Source organism: Pseudoliparis swirei, chromosome 4 (genome assembly GCF_029220125.1).
Source record: "Pseudoliparis swirei isolate HS2019 ecotype Mariana Trench chromosome 4, NWPU_hadal_v1, whole genome shotgun sequence".
NCBI classification, from domain to species: Eukaryota; Metazoa; Chordata; class Actinopteri; order Perciformes; family Liparidae; genus Pseudoliparis; species Pseudoliparis swirei.
Genome location: NC_079391.1, coordinates 31,886,899 through 31,906,732, shown reverse-complemented (window position 1 = coordinate 31,906,732; position 19,834 = coordinate 31,886,899). Strand labels below are relative to the sequence as shown.

At 43.0% G+C, this 19,834-nt stretch overlaps 2 protein-coding genes across 22 annotated transcripts in view; both read left to right on the top strand.

Moving 5' to 3' along the window:
• The first annotated feature begins 279 nt into the window (after positions 1–279).
• On the top strand, positions 280–16,033 carry nr1h3 (nuclear receptor subfamily 1, group H, member 3). Its single transcript, XM_056412854.1, has 11 exons — positions 280–479; positions 2,788–2,998; positions 4,469–4,551; positions 5,589–5,834; positions 7,744–8,010; positions 8,121–8,329; positions 9,041–9,220; positions 9,697–9,796; positions 10,119–10,232; positions 10,636–10,730; positions 12,564–16,033. Exons 3-11 carry the CDS (start codon positions 4,509–4,511, stop codon positions 12,708–12,710), a joined length of 1,401 nt encoding a protein of 466 aa, XP_056268829.1. The 5' UTR covers positions 280–479; positions 2,788–2,998; positions 4,469–4,508; the 3' UTR covers positions 12,711–16,033.
• A 613-nt stretch (positions 16,034–16,646) lies between these two features.
• Positions 16,647–19,834, top strand: part of madd (MAP-kinase activating death domain) — a 42,801-nt gene continuing 39,613 nt past the window's right edge. For 11 of the 21 annotated variants that reach the window (XM_056413518.1, XM_056413520.1, XM_056413517.1 and 8 more), the window contains exon 1: positions 16,651–16,982. The gene's annotated coding sequence lies outside the window, so the exon portion shown is untranslated. Of the gene's footprint in view, positions 16,983–19,834 lie in introns of all 21 variants that reach the window. The other 10 variants (XM_056413501.1, XM_056413500.1, XM_056413499.1 and 7 more) reach the window with 4 other exon arrangements.

Sequence of the window (19,834 nt, the reverse complement as noted above, 5' to 3'; positions counted from 1 at the left end):
ATTCACCGATATATAAAGTAATTCAAATCAACTAATGGTCTTACAGAGCTCCTTACAGGTTTCCCTCGGGGCATATTACATAACATTTTAATTGATGATTATCGTCATAGCTTCATCTGTACATCTGATGTAAGTACAGCTACCTCAAATTGCACTTAAGTATCCGAGAGTAAAGTTAATTCCTCCACTGCCAGCTGCCTGCGAGACCAAACACTGGGTAGTGTCACCCTCTTCCTGCTGCGCGCGCCGCTTTCTCGGAGCCGCCGAATCACATGACGTAGCTCCGCTGGCATTGGCTCGCGAGCTAACATGCTAGCTCTCCGGTTGTCAGAGCCGCTGTCAACAGCCACTAACGGACGGAGCAGCGTCCCCCCGACTAACGAGCAGGGCCGGTTGCAAACTCGCCAGGTCTCCGGCACAAGTTAACCTGATTCCGCCCTGTGTAATCGTGTTTCGCCGCGAAATGTGACGTTAGCTCGGTGAGTTGAACTTGTTTTAAAGGGTTTTCTGTCGACTGCGGAGGTGTTAAAGCGACCCATATTGGCCTTGTTTGGATACGACTTTGAAGCTAATCTCACTTTTACGTTCAACCGCCACCTGTACGGGGTTTCTCTCGGCGGCGGTTGAGGGGCCGAGCGGAGCCAGCCGCCGCGGAGACGCACCGTGCGTTTGAACGTCTGTGCCCTTTCTGTCTGTTTTGTCCGGTTAACCGACGGTCGGCTAACGGTAGCATCGACTCTGTGGCCTAAAACGAGAGAGGCAAACATCGGCCGTGTCGATGCGAAACTTGCTAAATGTGCCAAATGGTGTAAGTTGCGACATGTCGTTTCTGGTATTTTAACGCAGCACGATTGCGCAATAAAACGTTTGACCTGTCACGGTCAGTTTATTTGTTGTTGTTTTTAAATGTCCATCTCTGCGTTTTTTGTTTATCTGAGCAGTCGTCTCCTCTTGGAGCGGAACTTACACACCTGTAATCATTTTTAATTAATTAAGCTCCTCCCCCCAGGGTTAAACCTGTGTCTCCAGTCAAGAGAAGTGAAATCCTCTGGGTGGGCCCTGAAGTCTTCTTCTTCGACTACACTTCTTCTTCTTCCACTCTTCTTTTACATTTCTTATTCTTCTACACTACTTCTTCTACTACACTTCTTCTTTTACACTTCTTCCACTCTTCTTCTACACTTCTTCTTCTTCTGCTTCTTCTATCACTGTGTTTGTGTGGGAACTTTGACTCGTTGTAGGAACCCTGTGACTCCTGAAAGCACTGACTCTTTACTTTCACCCCAAGTTGTTGCCGAGTCAGCGAGTCGCTCCCCTCTTGTGACATCCAGTCGGTCCCCTTTGAGAACAACTCGGTCACACTGATGCTTGTTTATTAGCGCCTGGGAGTTGTTTATGAACTGCAACCTGTCAAAGTGGTCGCTGACATTGCCGTATTTCATTCTGGCTTCTGGCTGATGGACTCAGTGTCGGCAGAACTGCAACAGTTTTGTGTTTCGTCTTTTTAAAGTCAAGAAATTGGGAAAAATTGGCGCCAACATGTCAAAGTTGCTTATTTATTCTGAAGTAAAGTCCAACACTCTAAGGTCATCGGTTAAAACTCCAAGAAGACTCATCAACCTCCTAATTTGAGGAGCTAAAACCAGTCTTTTAAAAACACTAATTGTGTAATTGTTTATCCAACTTGTGCCGATACATTTGCCGTGACCTGTAATCTCATCTTATTTACCTATCGCTTGTGCGATACCGTATCTATTTTTGGGGCGTCGGCAAGATACAGCGATGGCACACGAATGTCGCTTTAGATTCTAAAACTGATTGCGCAAATTTAAGTTTAGCTCGACTGCTTCTCTCTTTGAAGCTCGACGCTAAAACTTAATATTGACTGTCGAGGATTATCCCGACTATCATCAAACCCGTTTTCCGTGACCTGCGAGAGTCGACCGCGTGCCGCACAGAAGAAGAAGAAGAAGTATTTGATGTCATTCGGTGCTTTATTGATTCGGCTGGTTGGCTTCACGCTCGTGGACAAAGGTGACTGATAAGACGAAGGGGACGTTGGACTCGTGCAGAGGGGTCAGCGAGAGGGCAGGAGAGAGACGCTCCGACCACCGGACCCGTTGTCCAGAGCCGGTTCTGATAGAAACGCAACGAGCTTCGGACTCGACGCTCGACGCCGACGTGACGCTCCACGTATGGATTTGTGGTTTCTCAGTGTCAAAGTTTTGGATTTCTTCTAAATCTCCCTGCGTGTTATACGCGTCGTCCGATTAACAGGGTTCGTACGGTCATAGAAAACCTGGAAAAGTCCTGGAATTTTAAAATGGTCATTTCCAGGCCTGGAAAAAAGTCTTGGAAAAAACTTAAATCACAAAAGTTTTCGAAAAGTCATTGAAATTTGTTATTATCACATGTTCATTTACGCCGAGTTTGAAATAATTAATATATTTTTTAAAGAAAGACGCTCAAAATATAAGCCGGCGTACGCTCTCAATACGCAACATTTTCTACAGTTTTCATGTTTATACCGAGATTTCAGTTTGGTCATGGACATTTGGTTTAAAGGATTCCGGGATCGCCTGGAGGAAAGACGGGCTCCTCCTGAGGCTGCTTGAGGAGAATGGGCTGTAAAAATGTTCAAAGGGGGAAAAAAGAAAGAAAAGTGTGTGCCCCGCAGCCCCGTGGGGATTTCAGAGCATCGCAAGTGACCCAGAGTAACCTCTCGTTGTTCCCTCTCTCGCCCCTCCCCTCTCTGTTTCCCCTCCCGTCTCCCATCGGGCTTTGCAGAAAGAGACTCGTCTTCTTCCTCCCCGGCTCGCCGTCTTCAAGACATCCAGCCGGTACCTTTCCGCCGGGTGGTTTTTTTGGCGTCCTCTCCCGGCTCGTCGGGCGAAGCGAGTCCCTCCGTCAGCGCCGGGGCATCGACGGGCGACGGGCGGAGCTGGTGGACTCTCCCGGGCGGGATGGACGGGCGGTGAATACGACATCCACTCCAGAGGTCAGTCACACACGGTTGAGGCTCGGTGTCAAACTGTTGTTCCTTTTCTCTTTCTGTGCGGTTTCCAGGGCGACGAGGCTCGTGGCTCGTTGCTCTCGTGGCACGTGATCGGCTGGTAGGATTTCAATCTGTCTCCACAGCAAATTTGAACATTGCCGCGAAATGCTGATCGTGATATTTATAAGACGAACACGGTTATAGATGCACTGATTTGTCTCTTTTTAATCCTGATTCCTTTCGGCGTGTCGGCCAATCAGAGCATCGATCCGTCGCCAGTGTTTGATGAATACGAGACGGGGGTCATTGTTTTAACTGTGAGGCGACATCGGGCTGGACTTAAACCTCGCCTTCCTCACTTTGTTATTATCTTTATTTAAAAGGGACCATGTACAGTAAAAACACAAATGTCACCATTTGATGCTCTGTGCTAGATTGTAGCTACAGCTGATTTGCACATGTAGTCCCTTGACAGACCATAATAAACATGAAACAATAACAAATGTAAAAAAATAACAAACACAAAACAATAACAAGCGTCAAACAATAACAAACTACTGGATAAGGCGCACTACAACAGTATGTGGTAAAAAGAAGACAGAATACACACAATGTGAAGCTACAGTACAGCACTTTAAAAGTAGAACAAATGACAGATATGCATTTTAATTTATTCTCTATTAATATTATGCCAGAAACTTGGGCAAAAATATGAATTACGTTCCAAGTTTAAACTTTTATTTTATATTTGGCAACTAATTATAATTCCATATTTAATGTATGAATATACACACATAGAACAACATAACCTGAAGGTGCATTCATGAACGTAGTTTTCCGTGTGGACGTCTGTACAGCCCCTCACTGTGTTGAGCTGACCGCCGTCACCGCAACCGCGTCTTGTTCATTCGGTTTGTATTGTCGGTCATAGAGACCGTCTCTTTCAATCGGTTATTTTATTTCCTCTTCTCCGTCTCGCGTTGAGCTCGACCTTCATTCCCGATTCATCTCACCGGCAACTTCTTTCTATTGTGTAAACTGAACACCTGTCGTAGTTCTGTCTTAATTTAGCGTGACACGGCAATCTGGCAATTGTTGCACTAGAGTTCTGATGTTTTATTATAATCATTTAGTAACAATTTGCAGAAAGTGTTTATTTTTAAACCCGGGGTTTTCCGTCTCAGACCGCTTTAAAATAGCCCAGAAGTATGTGTGTGTGTGTGTGTGTTCCAGAAATGCACACTTTCATTTCTGCTTCCGCAGCCGGCCGACACACACACACACACACACACACACACACACACACACACACTCATTGTCGTGGCTTTGGATCTTTTCTAAGAACCGTGTTCTGCATTCTTAAGCTGGTGTCACGGGGATCCATGTGATGCGAGTGCCGGACGTTTCCTGAGCTTTACGTTGCTGTTCATCGTCTGTTCATCAACCCGCATGTCTGTGCCTCTTGTCTCGCAGGTGCACGTTGCTTTCGTAATGACAATCTGCTGTGCAGAAGATGTCCACGCTGTCTGTGACTGATATCCCAGATGTTGGTCATGGTGAGTCCAGAGCAGACGGCTTCAGGCCGCTCGGTCACGCCTCGCCTTGAACCACCAGGACGCTGGTATTTAACCCCCTGTGGAGATATGCATTCAGCCAAGCACCCCGAACCAGCGTCCAGCATTTTGGATTTATTATCGAATATATTAAATTCTGTTTCTGAACTTACACTTATATTTTATTGAATATTTATTAACTAACTTTTTTTAAAGGACTTTGTTTGATTGAGGCTAATTTCAAATATATTTTATATCTCATGTACCCCCTGTAGTACCTTCACGTATCCCCGGGGTACACGCACCCCGATTTGAGAACCACTGCTCTAGAGGAGCCTTTCCAGACTGGCCTTTTTTTATTCCACCATTATTATGTCGTCTATATACAATACAATCCCATGCGTGGGTATCCTAATAGTCTGATTTATTGGAGAATATATAACATTCTGTTTATGAACTTACACTTATATTTGATTGAATATTTATTAACTAACTTTTTTTAAAGGACTTTGTTTGATTGAGGCTAATTTAAAATCTTATATTTTTATATCTCATGTATCCCCTGTAGTACCTTTCTATTCCACCATCTATTATGGTGTCCATATCAAATATTTAAAATACTATCAACACCATGCATGGGTGTCCTAATTTATTGGAGTATATATAAAATTCTGTTTACAAACTTACACTTATATTTTATTGAATATTGTGTTATTTAAATATCAATTTTACAAGGATTTAACAATTATTTTGGAAGTATTTTTTTTTTTAGGCTAATTTCGAATATATATATACATTTTTGTTGTTCTTGGTATATCTCATCTACTTCCCTGAGTGTCTTTTTATTCCATCATCTGTTATGTTGTCCATGCATAGGTTTCCTCAATGCATCCACATGTTTGATTTTCTTCACATCATAAGTTTCTCAAATGTACTTTTTATCCCGCGAGCGTTGCTTTATGTTGTGTACGAGCTTCCTCGGCGGGCGGCTTGTTTTTGAGTGTTTTTTCCGTCCCCTCCTCCTCCTCCTCCTCCGTCAGACGAGAGGAAGGTGTTTGTCGGGGCCTCTGAGCTGCAGCTGGACTGCGTGGTTGAGGAGAACGGCGGAAGCGGCGCAATGAAGCGGGACGGCCTGCTGTCGCTGGCTGACCTCTCCCAGCCGGGCGACTTCCCCCCCGCACCCCCCCACAACGGCCTGCCGCCGTCGCGCGTGAGGAGCCCCCTGCCGGTGGAGCTGGGCGACATCAAGCCGGAGCCGTCTGCGGGCGACGCGCCGGACAGCTTAGGTGAGAGAGCTGACACTACATCTGGAATATGTACTGAATAAAAACGGCATATATTAATTAACCCCTTAACTGGGATTGAAAAGCACACGGCAAAAAAATAACAGAAGCTGTAGGGGGGAAAAAAATTATTTTCGTTTTTCCGACGGTCCTTGAACACATCGCGTTTGACAAACGCTTCCTTCCGAAAAAGGAGCCAAACTGAATTTTAATTGTCATATTTTGCTTAGAAAAGTGTTCTTGTTTTATTTTAAACGCTCGTTGGAACGCTAAAAGAAGTTCAACCGCCGGCTGACTTTACTCACCGTTTCTTTTGCTTTGTTAATTATTGTGATATTTTCATCGATAACCTTTTTTATTCTGCATAAATAATCTGAATAAACCTTTTGAAGTTACCAGAGCCTGGAGAGAAAAAAAGCCACGTGACAAACTTTCAGTCATACTTTGCAAAAAATGTGAAAAGCTCGATATATAGATAGAGCGCCGTTTATTTTCCAACATTGTTCATACACATTTCTGTAAAATGAATTGGCAAAAAAAAGTAACTTTTTTTTAAGGATTTCTGGCATAACTGTCACACAACTCTAAAGGCATGTGTGAGCTCTCCACTGTTTCCATAGCGATGCAGGGCTTTTCATATTGCAGTGAAAATCAAGGCCAACATTAACCGTAGCACACGTTTTCTATATAAACCCCTTTTAGATTTACAAGATGGGAAATTCATATCTACAATTAACCAAATTATATATTTGGAAGAGTTTGACACGAGAGGAACAAAAAAAAGAAAAAAAACCTGCTGGGTAACCAAAAATGATGGAGAGAAAAATGTGATGGGAGCAGGAAAACGCCCCGAAACTGCTTTTGGGGTGTCGAGGGGTCAACTCTATAGCTCACATCCTTTTTTTTTTGGGAGTGTCCAGTTTCATATCTGGAAAAAACAGGTAGTGCTCAACAATAATCCGAATCTAAGGCCAGCTGGACATCACTGGGCGTGTCATCGTTATGAAAGTAAAAATATGAGGCGAAGCGACTGAAGCGTCTGTTCTCACTACGTTTTGGTTCAATGGCGTTCAGAACATTTAATTGAGGTGAGTCAGTCTTTGACATCTTCAGGCTCTGGTGGGTGACTAACTTCCTCAGACCAGAGAAAACTGTCTTTTTATTTTCCTTTTGTCTCTTAATCTCAGACATGTCGTGCCAATATTTGAACTCATATTTTTCTATTTGCAACGCTACACACGTGGGCAACTTTATTTACCATTGGGTTGCTTTAATTACGTTTCTTTCAAATCTCTTTTCAAAGAATCTTAATTTCAAGAGTTTGAAATTGAATTTGAATAGTTGCACTCTGATGTAATGGCAGATACATTAGCCCTGCCATTATTCTTTATTTTCTATGACACATGTATGTTAATATGGGGTGTAAACAAAATATCTAATCAACTTGTAATACTTCCAGTACGATCAGTCAATGATTTTTAGACATCCAACGCACCTTTTTTTAGAATCAGATTGTCGGAGGGAGTCAAATAAATGTGCACCGAACGTTTCATTAAGCAATGTGCATTTGAGCCTCAACACTTTTTAACACTCATTTTAATTGAGAAACTAAATGTTTACTTGAATACGTCTGGATGCGCAGAGGATCTGTTGTTACACATTATGTACGACACAATGTTATTGCGTTTACGGAATATGAGAAACATGTTTTGTCCCGGCCGTTTTGCATGGCGCTCGTGTGTAACTGCTCTGTGTTTTGATTGGCCGCCTGAAGAGAACCGTCTCCGTTTCCTCCTTTGAATGTGAGGCGCCGCGGCGGACGCCACGGCCCTCTGTGTGAACCGCGACGGGGATGATTAGAAGTTCTCGACGTTGGTTCATCCCCTCCTCTTTTTTTTCTTTTCTTTTTTAGATGGCCACCCGGTGAAGAGGAAGAAAGGCCCCGCCCCCAAGATGCTGGGCAACGAGGTGTGCAGCGTGTGCGGCGACAAGGCGTCCGGCTTCCACTACAACGTGCTGAGCTGCGAGGGCTGCAAGGGCTTCTTCCGCCGCAGCGTCATCAAGAGCGCCCAGTACAGCTGCAAGAACAACGGCCGCTGCGAGATGGACATGTACATGCGGCGCAAGTGCCAGCAGTGCCGCCTGCGCAAGTGTCGGGAGGCGGGCATGCTGGAGCAGTGTGAGTGTCCCTGAACGCCACGCGGGGGGGGGGGATATTTAAAAAGAGGGAACGTCCCGAGGACCCCGGGGTTGAGCCGAGCGCGTCTCCTCTCTGTTTTCTCGATGCAGGCGTGCTCTCCGAGGAGCAGATCCGGCTGAAGAAGATGAAGAAGCAGCACGAGGACGAGTCGGCGCGCTCGTCCGCCGTGGTCACGCCCACGCCGTCTCCTGCGGCGCCGCCGTCGCTGGACCCGCAGCAGCAGGACATGATCGACAAGCTGGTGGCGATGCAGAAGCAGTGCAACAAGAGGTCGTTCCTGGACCGGCCCCGAGTCACCGTGAGTGGGCGGGTGCAGTCGGCCCGGTTGGAGGCGTGGCCAAACAACGCGCATGGAAAATCCGCGGTCGACCTCTCGGGCGACTTGACGTTCATTTAAGTCTTATTTATTTTCTACGGGTGCTAATCGTTTTTTTTTTTTTCCAAATATTTTCACAATGCAAGAGAACTTGCAGAGGACATTAAACATTAAACGTGACGCAACAAGTTAGGAAAAAAGAAGAAAATAAAAATACACGAGTAGAAATTAAAAAGAAATGTAATAAATAGATAATTCCCCCCCAGTCAAAGAGAACAAAATATACATACAAAAGCGATGGTACCGTTGCATGAGGCTGCCAGGTACTCATAGGGTCGGTCATCTTGAGAAACGGGCACTCAGCCCAGCCCGGTGTCGCCGACTCCTCCCTAACCACAGCGGCTCGGAGCTTTTTTACTCTAAAAGCTGCTAAATGTAGCATGAAAGTTGCCGAGTCGGCAAAAACTGACAGATCGTCCCATCAGGCCTCGATCCAAAGCCACGCCCCCGAAATGATCAGACAGATTGTAAACGCAGCCTAATCAATTCTGTTCCTTCTCGAATCAATACTCGGAGTAGAAAGCCACCTCGTACATGTTTACATTTTATTAGGATATGCGTTTTTGACTTTGAGGTTTTGAGCCTCCTGTTTGTTTGTTTGTTTATTTGTTTGTTGTTGTTGTGACTCCACAGCCGTGGCCACAGAGTCAGGACCTGCAGAACCGCGAGGTGCGCCAGCAGCGCTTCGCCCACTTCACGGAGCTCGCCATCATGTCGGTCCAGGAGATCGTGGACTTCGCCAAGCAGCTGCCGGGTTTCCTGGAGCTCACCAGGGAGGACCAGATCGCCCTGCTGAAGACCTCCACCATCGAGGTGTGTTCAGGCTCCTGTCTCGATTATGTGACATGTTGACGATGGACTGGGGAGAAAAAGAGACGGGGTTCGTATGGCCGTGGGAAATCTGGAAAAGTCCTGGAGATTTTTTTTTTAAATGCAGCAAGTGAATGCACCTTAACGGAAAAGACATACAAGTTTATTGTCTTATTAATTTGTGTAATTTAAAGTTATTTACTGTATGCTTTGGAATTCTCTTTGTTAGTTTAAGTACGACATTTTCTCACTTTTTCATGTCTGCACCAAGATTTCACAAAATGTTTGGTCCTGGACATGTGGTTTAAAGTCCTGGTCACCGATTGGTCGACATGTGTGTGACCCCTGAGGAGCACTGGTGGACATCCTCCTCAGCGATGCTGCTTGGAAAGCTTCGTTGCTTCCTGCTTGATTTTATGACAGTACGATTTCTCTGCATATTCCGTCTGTGTGTTAATATTCCTCTTCGTCTTCCTCAGATTATGCTGCTGGAGACGTCTCGCCGGTACAACTCGACGATAGACAGCATCACGTTCCTGAAGGACTTCAGCTACAATAAGGAGGACTTCGCCAAAGCAGGTGCGTTGAGTCGCTTCTGCCCGTCTGTTTATTTTAATGTTGTGATAATCTGGCATCACTTGATTGTGCCTGTATTTCACCGGTCTTGCATGCTGTTTTCTATTTAAAGTTATTTTTCATTTCTTTTTACTTGCAAATAGTCTTCTTTTAAACAAGCATCTCTAAATTATTACAACAATGAGACAGTCGCCATCAGATATGAGCTACAGCATATGAAACTCAGAAATCAGAGTGTAGTTTTGACAGTAAGATGTGTTTATTATAGGAAAAAGAAAGGCCTGTTCTTCTTTAAAGAGTCTTTTCCCTCCTCTCGCCTCCTCAGGGCTTCAGCTCGAGTTCATCAACCCCATCTTTGAGTTCTCCAAAGGAATGAACGACCTGCATCTGGACGAGGAGGAATACGCTCTGCTCATCGCCATCAACATCTTCTCCGCAGGTCAGAAATCCTGAATGAACTACAATGCATTTTGTCTTTTATTATTGGCAATAAAAGTATATATACAATGTTTTTTTTATTGCCAATTAAAAAGAATATATATATATATATACATATAATTATTTAACCAAAAATATAATATGTATTTCCAACTTAAAATCATATATATAAAAAGGTTTACATTTTTAATAATTATATATATATATAATTTAAAATATGCAATAATAAAAAAGAATTATGTTGTTGGCAATTGTTCATTTTTAATAATTGTGTGTGTATATATATCTCCATACATATATATATGTATGGAGATATATATATATCTCCATACAATGCATTTAAGGGTTCAAGAGGCTGCTGTGTGTTTTCTGTTCTGAGACGTCTCTCTGGTCTCTGTGTTCAGATCGGCCCAACGTGCAGGACCACGACCTGGTGGAGCGGCTGCAGCAGCCCTACGTGGACGCGCTGCGCTCCTACATCATGATCAAGAGACCCAATGTGAGTGTTACGGCACCGCTCCACCCGGTTGGCGGCGCCATGAAAAGTTTGCACATTCGTACGGTCATGGAAAACCTGGAAAAGTCCTGGAATTTAGAAATGTTTTTTTCCAGGGCTGGAAACATCCGTGGAAATTTTTTTCATTTACGCTGTGTGTAAATATATATATATATATATGTATATATTAGGGCTGTGAAACGATTAAAATTTTAATCGGGTTAATCAAAGGTTTCTGTGGATTAATCATGATTAATCACATATTACCGATATTCTCGGTATATTTTGTGAGAACATAGAGATTTATGACAAAAGACGGATATATACATTTATACATTCTTCTATACAATGGTGCTGCAACTCAGCAGTTATTTTGCAGTTTTCTTCCATATGGAACATTAATACATCTTCATCCTAAACAGAATGTTTAACCCTCCTGTTACCTTTCGGGTCAATTTGACCCCATTCAATGTTTAATGTCGGTGTTCTTTGGGGTCAATTTGACCCCAGGCTGTTTTTCACTGTGTCAAACATATAAGAAATATCAACTTTTTTATTTATTTAAAGGGCTATTTAGGTAGTCAACAAACAAACATAAAGTACCTCACACTTAAACTTGGGAAACAATATTAATTCTAATAATGTTCTGGAGGTTTTAATTGCTGGGGTCAAATTGACCCCGAGGGTAAAATATGTTAGTAAATGTAAAGGTAACAGGAGGTTAAACAGAACATGTTTCTCTTGTTTGTCAACCATTAACTCCACCATGATACAATCTAAAGGCCTCTAGTCTTCCTCTAGCAGCTGCTGAGGCAAACTGACTGTGTGGGTTTTCTTCATGAACTGGGCCGTGATGAAAGGGACGGCGGGGACACCGCTGCAAAGCTGAAACCTCACGGGCCGGACAGGTGGACAGATTGACAAGTGACTTTTTTTTTGCTCGGTCCGATGCGCGCGCACGGAGCTCTGTGGCGCGCGAGACGGAGATCGATAAGTGTTAACGCAACGCGAAGAGACAGAAATGACATGCTGCTGTGGAGATACGATCAACAACAGACGTTTAGTTTAATAAAAGAACAAAGACGTGCTATAGAGAACATGTCAGGGGCGGGCCAATCTTTTAATGTCATGCGATCTACCGACACGACGCGCGATCGACTGGCAGGTCGCGATCTACGTGTTGAGACGCTGATCTACAGGAAGTAAAAGTCGTAACAAGGTTTCCGGAGGTGAACCTGCGGAAGGATCATTACCGATGAACAGACCGTCTGCATGAGAGCGGACAGAGTTCAGATTGAAGTGGTGTATTGGAAGCTCATTTTGCAAGTGACTTTTTTTTCGTCCCGACGACCAACAACAGACGGATTGGAAGCTCATTCTGCGCATGCGTTAAATGCGTTAAAAAAAATTAACTAGTTAAACCTGTAATTGAATTAACTGAGTTAATGCGTTATTTTTCACAGCACTAGTATATATATATATATTCTGTATGCTTTGGAATTGTTATTGTTACTTTAAATACTACATTTTCTCACTTTCATGTAAACAAATGAGTTTTCACCAAATGTTTGGTCATGGAAATTTTAAATGACCCCCCCCAACACACACGCACGCACACACCTAGACCGGAGGGGGCGGGGCTTGAAGCGTTAAGAGATTAGTTGTTTGCTACAAGAAAAAAAACCAGTCAGTTTTGTGGATAAACGGCTCTATTGTCATGCTGCGTTCCTTTGCACACAGCACTGAAACAAGTAATTCCTGCAGGGCGGGAAACTCTCCTGGAAGCATTGTTTGTTCATTCAACGTGTTGCCATGGTTTCCCCCCCCCCCCCCCAGGATCATCTGATGTTCCCCCGCATGCTGATGAAGCTGGTGAGCCTGCGCACGCTGAGCAGCGTCCACTCGGAGCAGGTGTTCGCGCTCCGCCTCCAGGACAAGAAGCTCCCGCCGCTGCTCTCCGAGATCTGGGACGTCAACGAGTGACCGGCGGGGGCTGCCCGGGAACACTGGCCTCCTCTCTGCTGCCCCGTGTGGTCGGATCGGCTATAGCGGCGAAATTGATTTTTTTTTTGTTGGTGGGTTTTTTTCGTGGGAAGAGGAAGAGGAGGAGGAGAGCATCGTCGCCCCTTTGCTCTCAAACGGACTGAGACGCGGAGACCCATGAACACTTTTTTGCATAGACGCTGACGTGATTATGGGGATTATTGAATACCAGATAATGAGGCGCCGGTTTTCTTTTGATTTGGGATCTGTCGATTTTCTCGTTGCAGTTCTCGACCCGTCGTCTAACATTATGATCTGAGCGGGTTCACCGCAGGATCTCCTTTTGTTTGCAGTCGTGCAATAGTTGACACACACACACACACACACACACACACTCGCACTCACACTGTGCTGTTCACTTTATTGACGTTGGGTTAAAGTGGGAGGCCGCCCGCTCGGCATTGTGGGTTGTGATCTGGCAACAAATGGTCCGCGTCGTTGAGTAAGTGCAGGAACCCGAGGCGGTGGGCGTGGTCGCTCAGGTAAAGTCATGTGACCTCGGCCTCTGGGGTTAGGAGGCTTCTATGATGCCCGTTGGAATGAGAGGGCCTTTTTCGTCATTCATGGACGGCCATCGACTTTCATGTAAATTGTATATTTATTTTCACAAGAAAAGGAACAAAATGTGTAGAGCTCGTACACAAACACACACAGACGCCCACATAGACAGACAGACAGACAGACACACACATAGATACAGACGCCCATATAGACACAGACAGACACACACAGAGACAGACAGATACACAGACGCCCACATAGACACAGGGACACACACACACACAGATACACAGATGCCCATATAGACACAGGGACACACACACACACGCAGATAGACATACACAGACGCCCATATAGACACAGGGACACAGATGCGCACACAGACAAACGCACAGACACACAAGCACACACACAAACGCACAAGCAAACACACACACAGACATACACACATATGCAAATAAACACGCACATACACACACAGATGCACATGCACACAGACACACACATACACACAAGCACACACACAGATGCACACAGACAGATTGTACAATCGCATACTTGACGCACAAGAAAGTGGCGAAGAGGAAACGTAAAGTCTTTATTGTCAGAGCTCCGGGGCGGTGCGGACGAGTCTTCAAATTCCATGTAAAGATTTAAAGAAACTAAAATGAAGGAAGTCCAGCTGCCGTCTCTGTGACTCCGCCTCTTTCCAAATCAATAAACAACCGTCTGGACAAAGAGGCATTGATGAAGAAAGTAGCAGGAATCAAATTCACGGTCGTGTCACCAACGTGTCTGCGGGATGAACTCTGTTGATTCTTAATTACAAAGCGGTTTATATTTAGATGTTTTTGTTTGTAAGCGGTGTGAGAAATGTACACGCGATATTCGTAGAGCTCGAGCGGGACGAAGAGGATGCGACGGCCTTTTATTTTTGATAATGTGTGTGAATGACGCTGAGGGCGCCGTGTGCGGCTGGACGTCAGGCGGGAAACGATCTCCATCTTTACCGGGTCGGAGTGAGGAAACGCCTCGTCCAGAACCACGATGTACCAACGCCGTAATAAAGTGGAGCGGAGAGCCGTCGATGAGTTCTAATAAACTTCATACAGAGAACGACATGTCTGCTCCGGCTGTGTTTTTCAGGTGTGGACTTGAACTGCGTGATAAAGAAATGTCGACGCAAAGTCATAATTGCGAAGTTTTACTTTTTTATTTATATTTTTAGGGTTTGAAAACCAGACGACGTGATGCAGTGTACACGGCAAGTTTAACTTAAAATCAAGCGTTACACTGGATTGCTTTGCTTCTTTTTTTTCTTTTTTTACCATTTGTAGCTACAATTTATTTTGTTTTTTAAATTTCATAAGCCAAAATGAAACAATTAATAGTAATATCGATACGCACGACTCTCGCAGCAACACGGGCGACCAGCGACGCCCTTCTCAATTATAGCGGCAGCCGGGCCTCGTTTTTTTATTTGATCCACATTTTAATTTTGTGTTTTGATCATTTTCAATCTTCTACATTTCTCTCCTTCCAAGAATGTCTGTTTTAAATATATTTGTTTGATTTTATTGACCTTTTGTGATCTGACAAATAGTCTTATTTATACATAATATATTTGATTTATATATATACAATATAATATATATAAATATAATATATATTGTATATATAATTATTTGAAATTGGCAATAAAAAAACCATTTCTATTTTAAATTTTAAATAATTTCTCCAAAGCAGACATTTTAAACACATCTTTAACAGATCGTAGGAATAAGTTGTCAAGTCAGCATTTACCGCCTGTGCGATATATACAAATAGATTTGTGACTTTTCTCTAATTCTTCCTGCTTCCTTTTCTGCATCAGTCTCTGCTCTCTCCGGTGAGCGCCACCTATTGGTTGAACACAAACAAGTGGATGCTGTCCTTCCCCATTCTTTGTTGTAATAACTGTGGTGACAGAAACAATAGTAACCAGAGCTTAACTTCCTCTTTCTCAGCAAAAACAAAAACGCCTTACAAAAGGATTCATTTTTCTTCTTCTTACTGCTCGCCAACTGGAAGCTATTATAATTTATTTTTAAACGGCATCATGAGGAGCTTAACTTTTTCATTCCCATCTTTAGCTTTGTGACAAACGTTGCCTGAAAGTCAAACTTAATACCGCTCATCTGAAAAATTATGCATAATATGAGTAAAAGACTTTCTGATCGTGTTTTGTTTCTTTTGGTTTTTATTAATGCTCAATACATGATTTATTGATATTCTTATATCCCTCTCTCCCTTGTATAATGTATTTAATTGTTTTCCTTATTTTTTACTGGTCAATCAATATCAAAGAAGCAGAATAATCAGTGTGCATAACTTTCAGACAATACAAGTGATTATAATTATTTTCGGGGTTCCTTTTGAAATTAAATGTGCTTGGTTTTTTCCCGCTTGCAGTTCATCTCGAACCATTAAGTTAAAAAATTTTTTTTAAAGTAGGTTCTGTATTTGGGGGAATTTTCCAACAGCTGAATCCCAGATGTCCTGACTTTCTTTCTCAAGCGTACATGTTAGAGCTGTCCGTATCAAAGGTTAATTGTTCTGTATATACTGTAACGGTCATCTCTGATCTCACTTGCTTCCCGTCTTCAAAGAGTGACACTGTAAACATTGATGATGTATAGAAATGCAAATCTATTTTAATACTCGTAACTCATGAAGACCTTGTTTTGTATGTACAGTATGAATTAAAGCTGTGCTGTAGTGATGATGGGTTTGGAACTTTACTTCAAAACCTCTGACACCACTCTGTTTTTTAAAATTCATTTTTGTATTTGGCCATAATTTGAGATGTCACTAGATGACATTTTGGCTTATATGGGCCCTATAGTGATAAATAGCTTTATCACTCTATATATATAGATATATTAATAAATATATGTATATACATATATTTATTTAAATATATTAATAAATGTATATTATATATTAATACATATATATTATATATTAATATATAATACATATATTTATTTAAATATATATATAACATTAAGGGGATATATATAAACATATATATAGATATATATTAATAGATATATATATATATTAATAAATCTATATATATACATACATTTATTTAAATATATTTAAATATATATAACATTAAGCGGATATAAACATGAAAAAAAGTTGTATCGTTTTGTATTTATGTTTAATCGAATGTTTAATTATAGTTTTGTGGGGTGGCTCGTCTAGGGCTCCAAGAAGGGCTTCATCCGGCCCTGTGAGGCGACACGACCCCGTAAAACACGACCCGCTGTCCGGTAGGATTATTGAGTAAACCGCCGCCGCCGCACGACGGCTAGTCCCCGCGGAGAAGAGCGCATTACGTGGGTTCCGTCGCGCTTCCGCTCGGTCTCAATATGCGGAACTCCCTGCGGAGCGACGAGGATGAGGAGGAGGATGTTGTGAAGGCAGGTTCTGTGACCGACGGAGCGCAGAGGCGGACACGCTCACACGCTCACACACACTCGACACGTTTTCGCTCATCATCTTAACGTATTTATGCAGCGAGCCCGTTAAGAGGAAGTCGCCTCCTCGTTTCATCCACACGCTTCCAACGTCACACCGATGATATAGAGAAGGGGAGGCTGGACTGACGTCTCTTTGACCGCGGAGGGGTTCCCATCCCACCGGGCCCGATGCGAGCAGGAGGTAGGGCTGTTCTCGCTCTACGTCTCTGCCATTTAAACACATTTAGTGTATGTGTGGCCACTGCTTTCTGATACCACTGTTGTTGTTGTTTTTACATTTGACAGGCTTTTATTTTACTACATAAGTCGCTAAAGCTACTGTTAGCCGCTAACGCCAGTTAACGCCACTGGTTACCATTAGTTGACGTTAGCTAGCGAGCTAACCAACTGACGTTAGCTGCTAACAGTAGCTCGAGCTTATCGAGTGCGTTAAGGCTACTTGGTTACCGTTAGCCGGTCTTAGCTAGTTGACGTTCGCCGCTAACCAGTAGCTCGAGCGACATGTCTTTGGTAGTTAACGTCAGTTAGTTAACGTTGTCTAAGTAACCAACTGACGTTAGCTGCTAACGGTAGCTCGAGCTGCAGATGAGTCGTGACGTAGGACACCGTGAAGCTAGCCGAGTGGAGGTGAGAGGAAGCATCTTCTAGGGGTGAAGGTGGAGGACGAGCCGAGGGCCCTGGCGGCTTCACGTCATCTCCGCGATCTCCCTTCTGGTCGTGCATCTCCCACTAATCTCCACACCTAATGGCGAGTTAGGTTGTAAAACACACACACACACACACACACACACACACACACACACACACACACACACACACACACACCTAGCTACCGTCTGGCTGTAACCGACACCCTGTTCTTTTACACGATGATAAAACCAGCAACAGACACACACACACACACACACGCACACACGAGATGAGGGCAGTTGATTAAAATCTAAAAAGGATTGCACGACAATGAAATCGGCAGTGAACACAGGGGTTGTTGAGTCACGACGCAACTGAACGAACCTTCGTCATGCTGGTGCTACAAATATATTTATTCGTTTTTTATTCTGTATTTATTTTAACAGGTAACTGTTCGCCTAACTAAATGAATGAGATGGGGCCTGTGTAAAAAAATATAATACAAGTGTGTGTGTACAAGAGGTACAACACATGATTTCAATGTAAAGAATATATGTGTATATATATATATATATGTGTGTGTGAATATATATATAAGTGTGTATATGTGTATATATATATGTGTGTATATATATATATCTGTCTATATATGTGTGTATATATACATATGTGTGTATGTGAATATATCTGTCTATATATGTGTATATATATATATACATATGTGTATATATATATATAGAGATAGATAGACCGTCTTCCCCCTTTTTTATCGAGGGTGCACTGGTGGGGGACAACTGTGTCTCCAGGGATGAAGTGCAGTGCTCTGTGATTTATATATTGAGTCATACGGGCCTTCAGGTTTTGTGAGAAGCATACGCAACATCACAACAATCGAGCGACATCATCAGCAAAACCTTCCTTTTGCACTCTGAATTTGAACATTCAGGTCAGAAATACGAGAGGTCTATTTTTAGTCCCAAGCGTATTTCGGAATGATGCAATAAAAAGTAGGAAAGGGTGCGAATAAAATGCAATACAAACCATTAAAATGATTTGGAAACGTGCAAAAAAAACAAATGTACACTGTGCTAGAAATGTAAACGTGTTTTTAAAATGGGTTAACAGGAAGGTGAAATAATTAAATATGAATGCGCCGACAAGTCGGCCAGGGTCATAGACAATCAACTGGATTGACATAAAACAATGATGAATACAACATCTATAGATTCGTGGGAAGACTAAACGTTTTGGTGTATTATGTTATGACATGTGTTATGTAATGCACATCTGTAAAGTCCACCTCCGTGTGACTCTTAACGCGTACTATTGTTTACCTGCATGACCACATGCTTCGGTTTTAAGACGATAAATGTGATTCACTAGCCAGACAAAGTTAAAAAAAACATCATTTTTCTGCATTTTCTTTTATAAATGAACATGTAAATAAGAGCGCAGCGTGTGGTTCTTTAGTCGGAGCGCTCCAGACTCAGTGTGTGCTCAGCAGATGGTTCTCCGATCTGTTCCATCGGCTGTGGAACGTTCTACGATGGGATCGAGACGCAAAGCATCGTAATCTAAAAGGGAGAACGCAAAGAAGGATCAATACTTTCTGAATCCCCACTTCACCTCTCCCTCGTTTGCGTGTCTCTCTCCATGCTGCCGATTTATTTTTATTTTTTTACTGCGACCGCCGACGCTCGAGGCCCGTGAATCATCGATTTCCTCTCCTTACATAAGCAGCCCGCCGCCCGCACTCGTCTGTCGTGTTCAACGGCGTCGTTACCTTTCCTTTTGAAGATCACGCCGCTTTGTGGCCATTATTTGTTCTTTTCATCCCGTATTTATTTTTTAGAAGGGAGATGCAAAGATCGAATGCCGAGCTCGTCGCGGTGAATACAATCGGCGAAGTGGCGTAGTCCGTCCACTCATCTAAAAATAACGCTGCGGTGCTGGATGAGTCGGCTATGAAATAACCATCTGGGCTTTTCACCAGGACGCATTTGTGTCGCCAGACGTTGATTCATTGTGCTGATGGGTCTAGATGTAGAGGGTTAGATCTGTATTCTGCACTTTCAATATCGATATCTAGACGGATATATTTCTATCCATCGCTCTAATTAAAAATCGTAAAAATGTTGCGTTTTCTTACGAAATCCAGCAACACACACACAAAGAAAACATAAAAGGAGAAATGCATCCGGAGGACAATGATGCAACACATCCAATATCGACATCAATGATGCAGCGACCAATATCAACATCTTCTTGCAGCACTGAAACGTGAGAGTTAGCACAAAGTGAACACAGATTTAATTTGAATAGTTATTTAAGTTTCATGCCATAAGTACGAACCCTTAAGTCTTCCTAGTAACTTGAATTAATTGACCGAATTCTGCTCGTTTT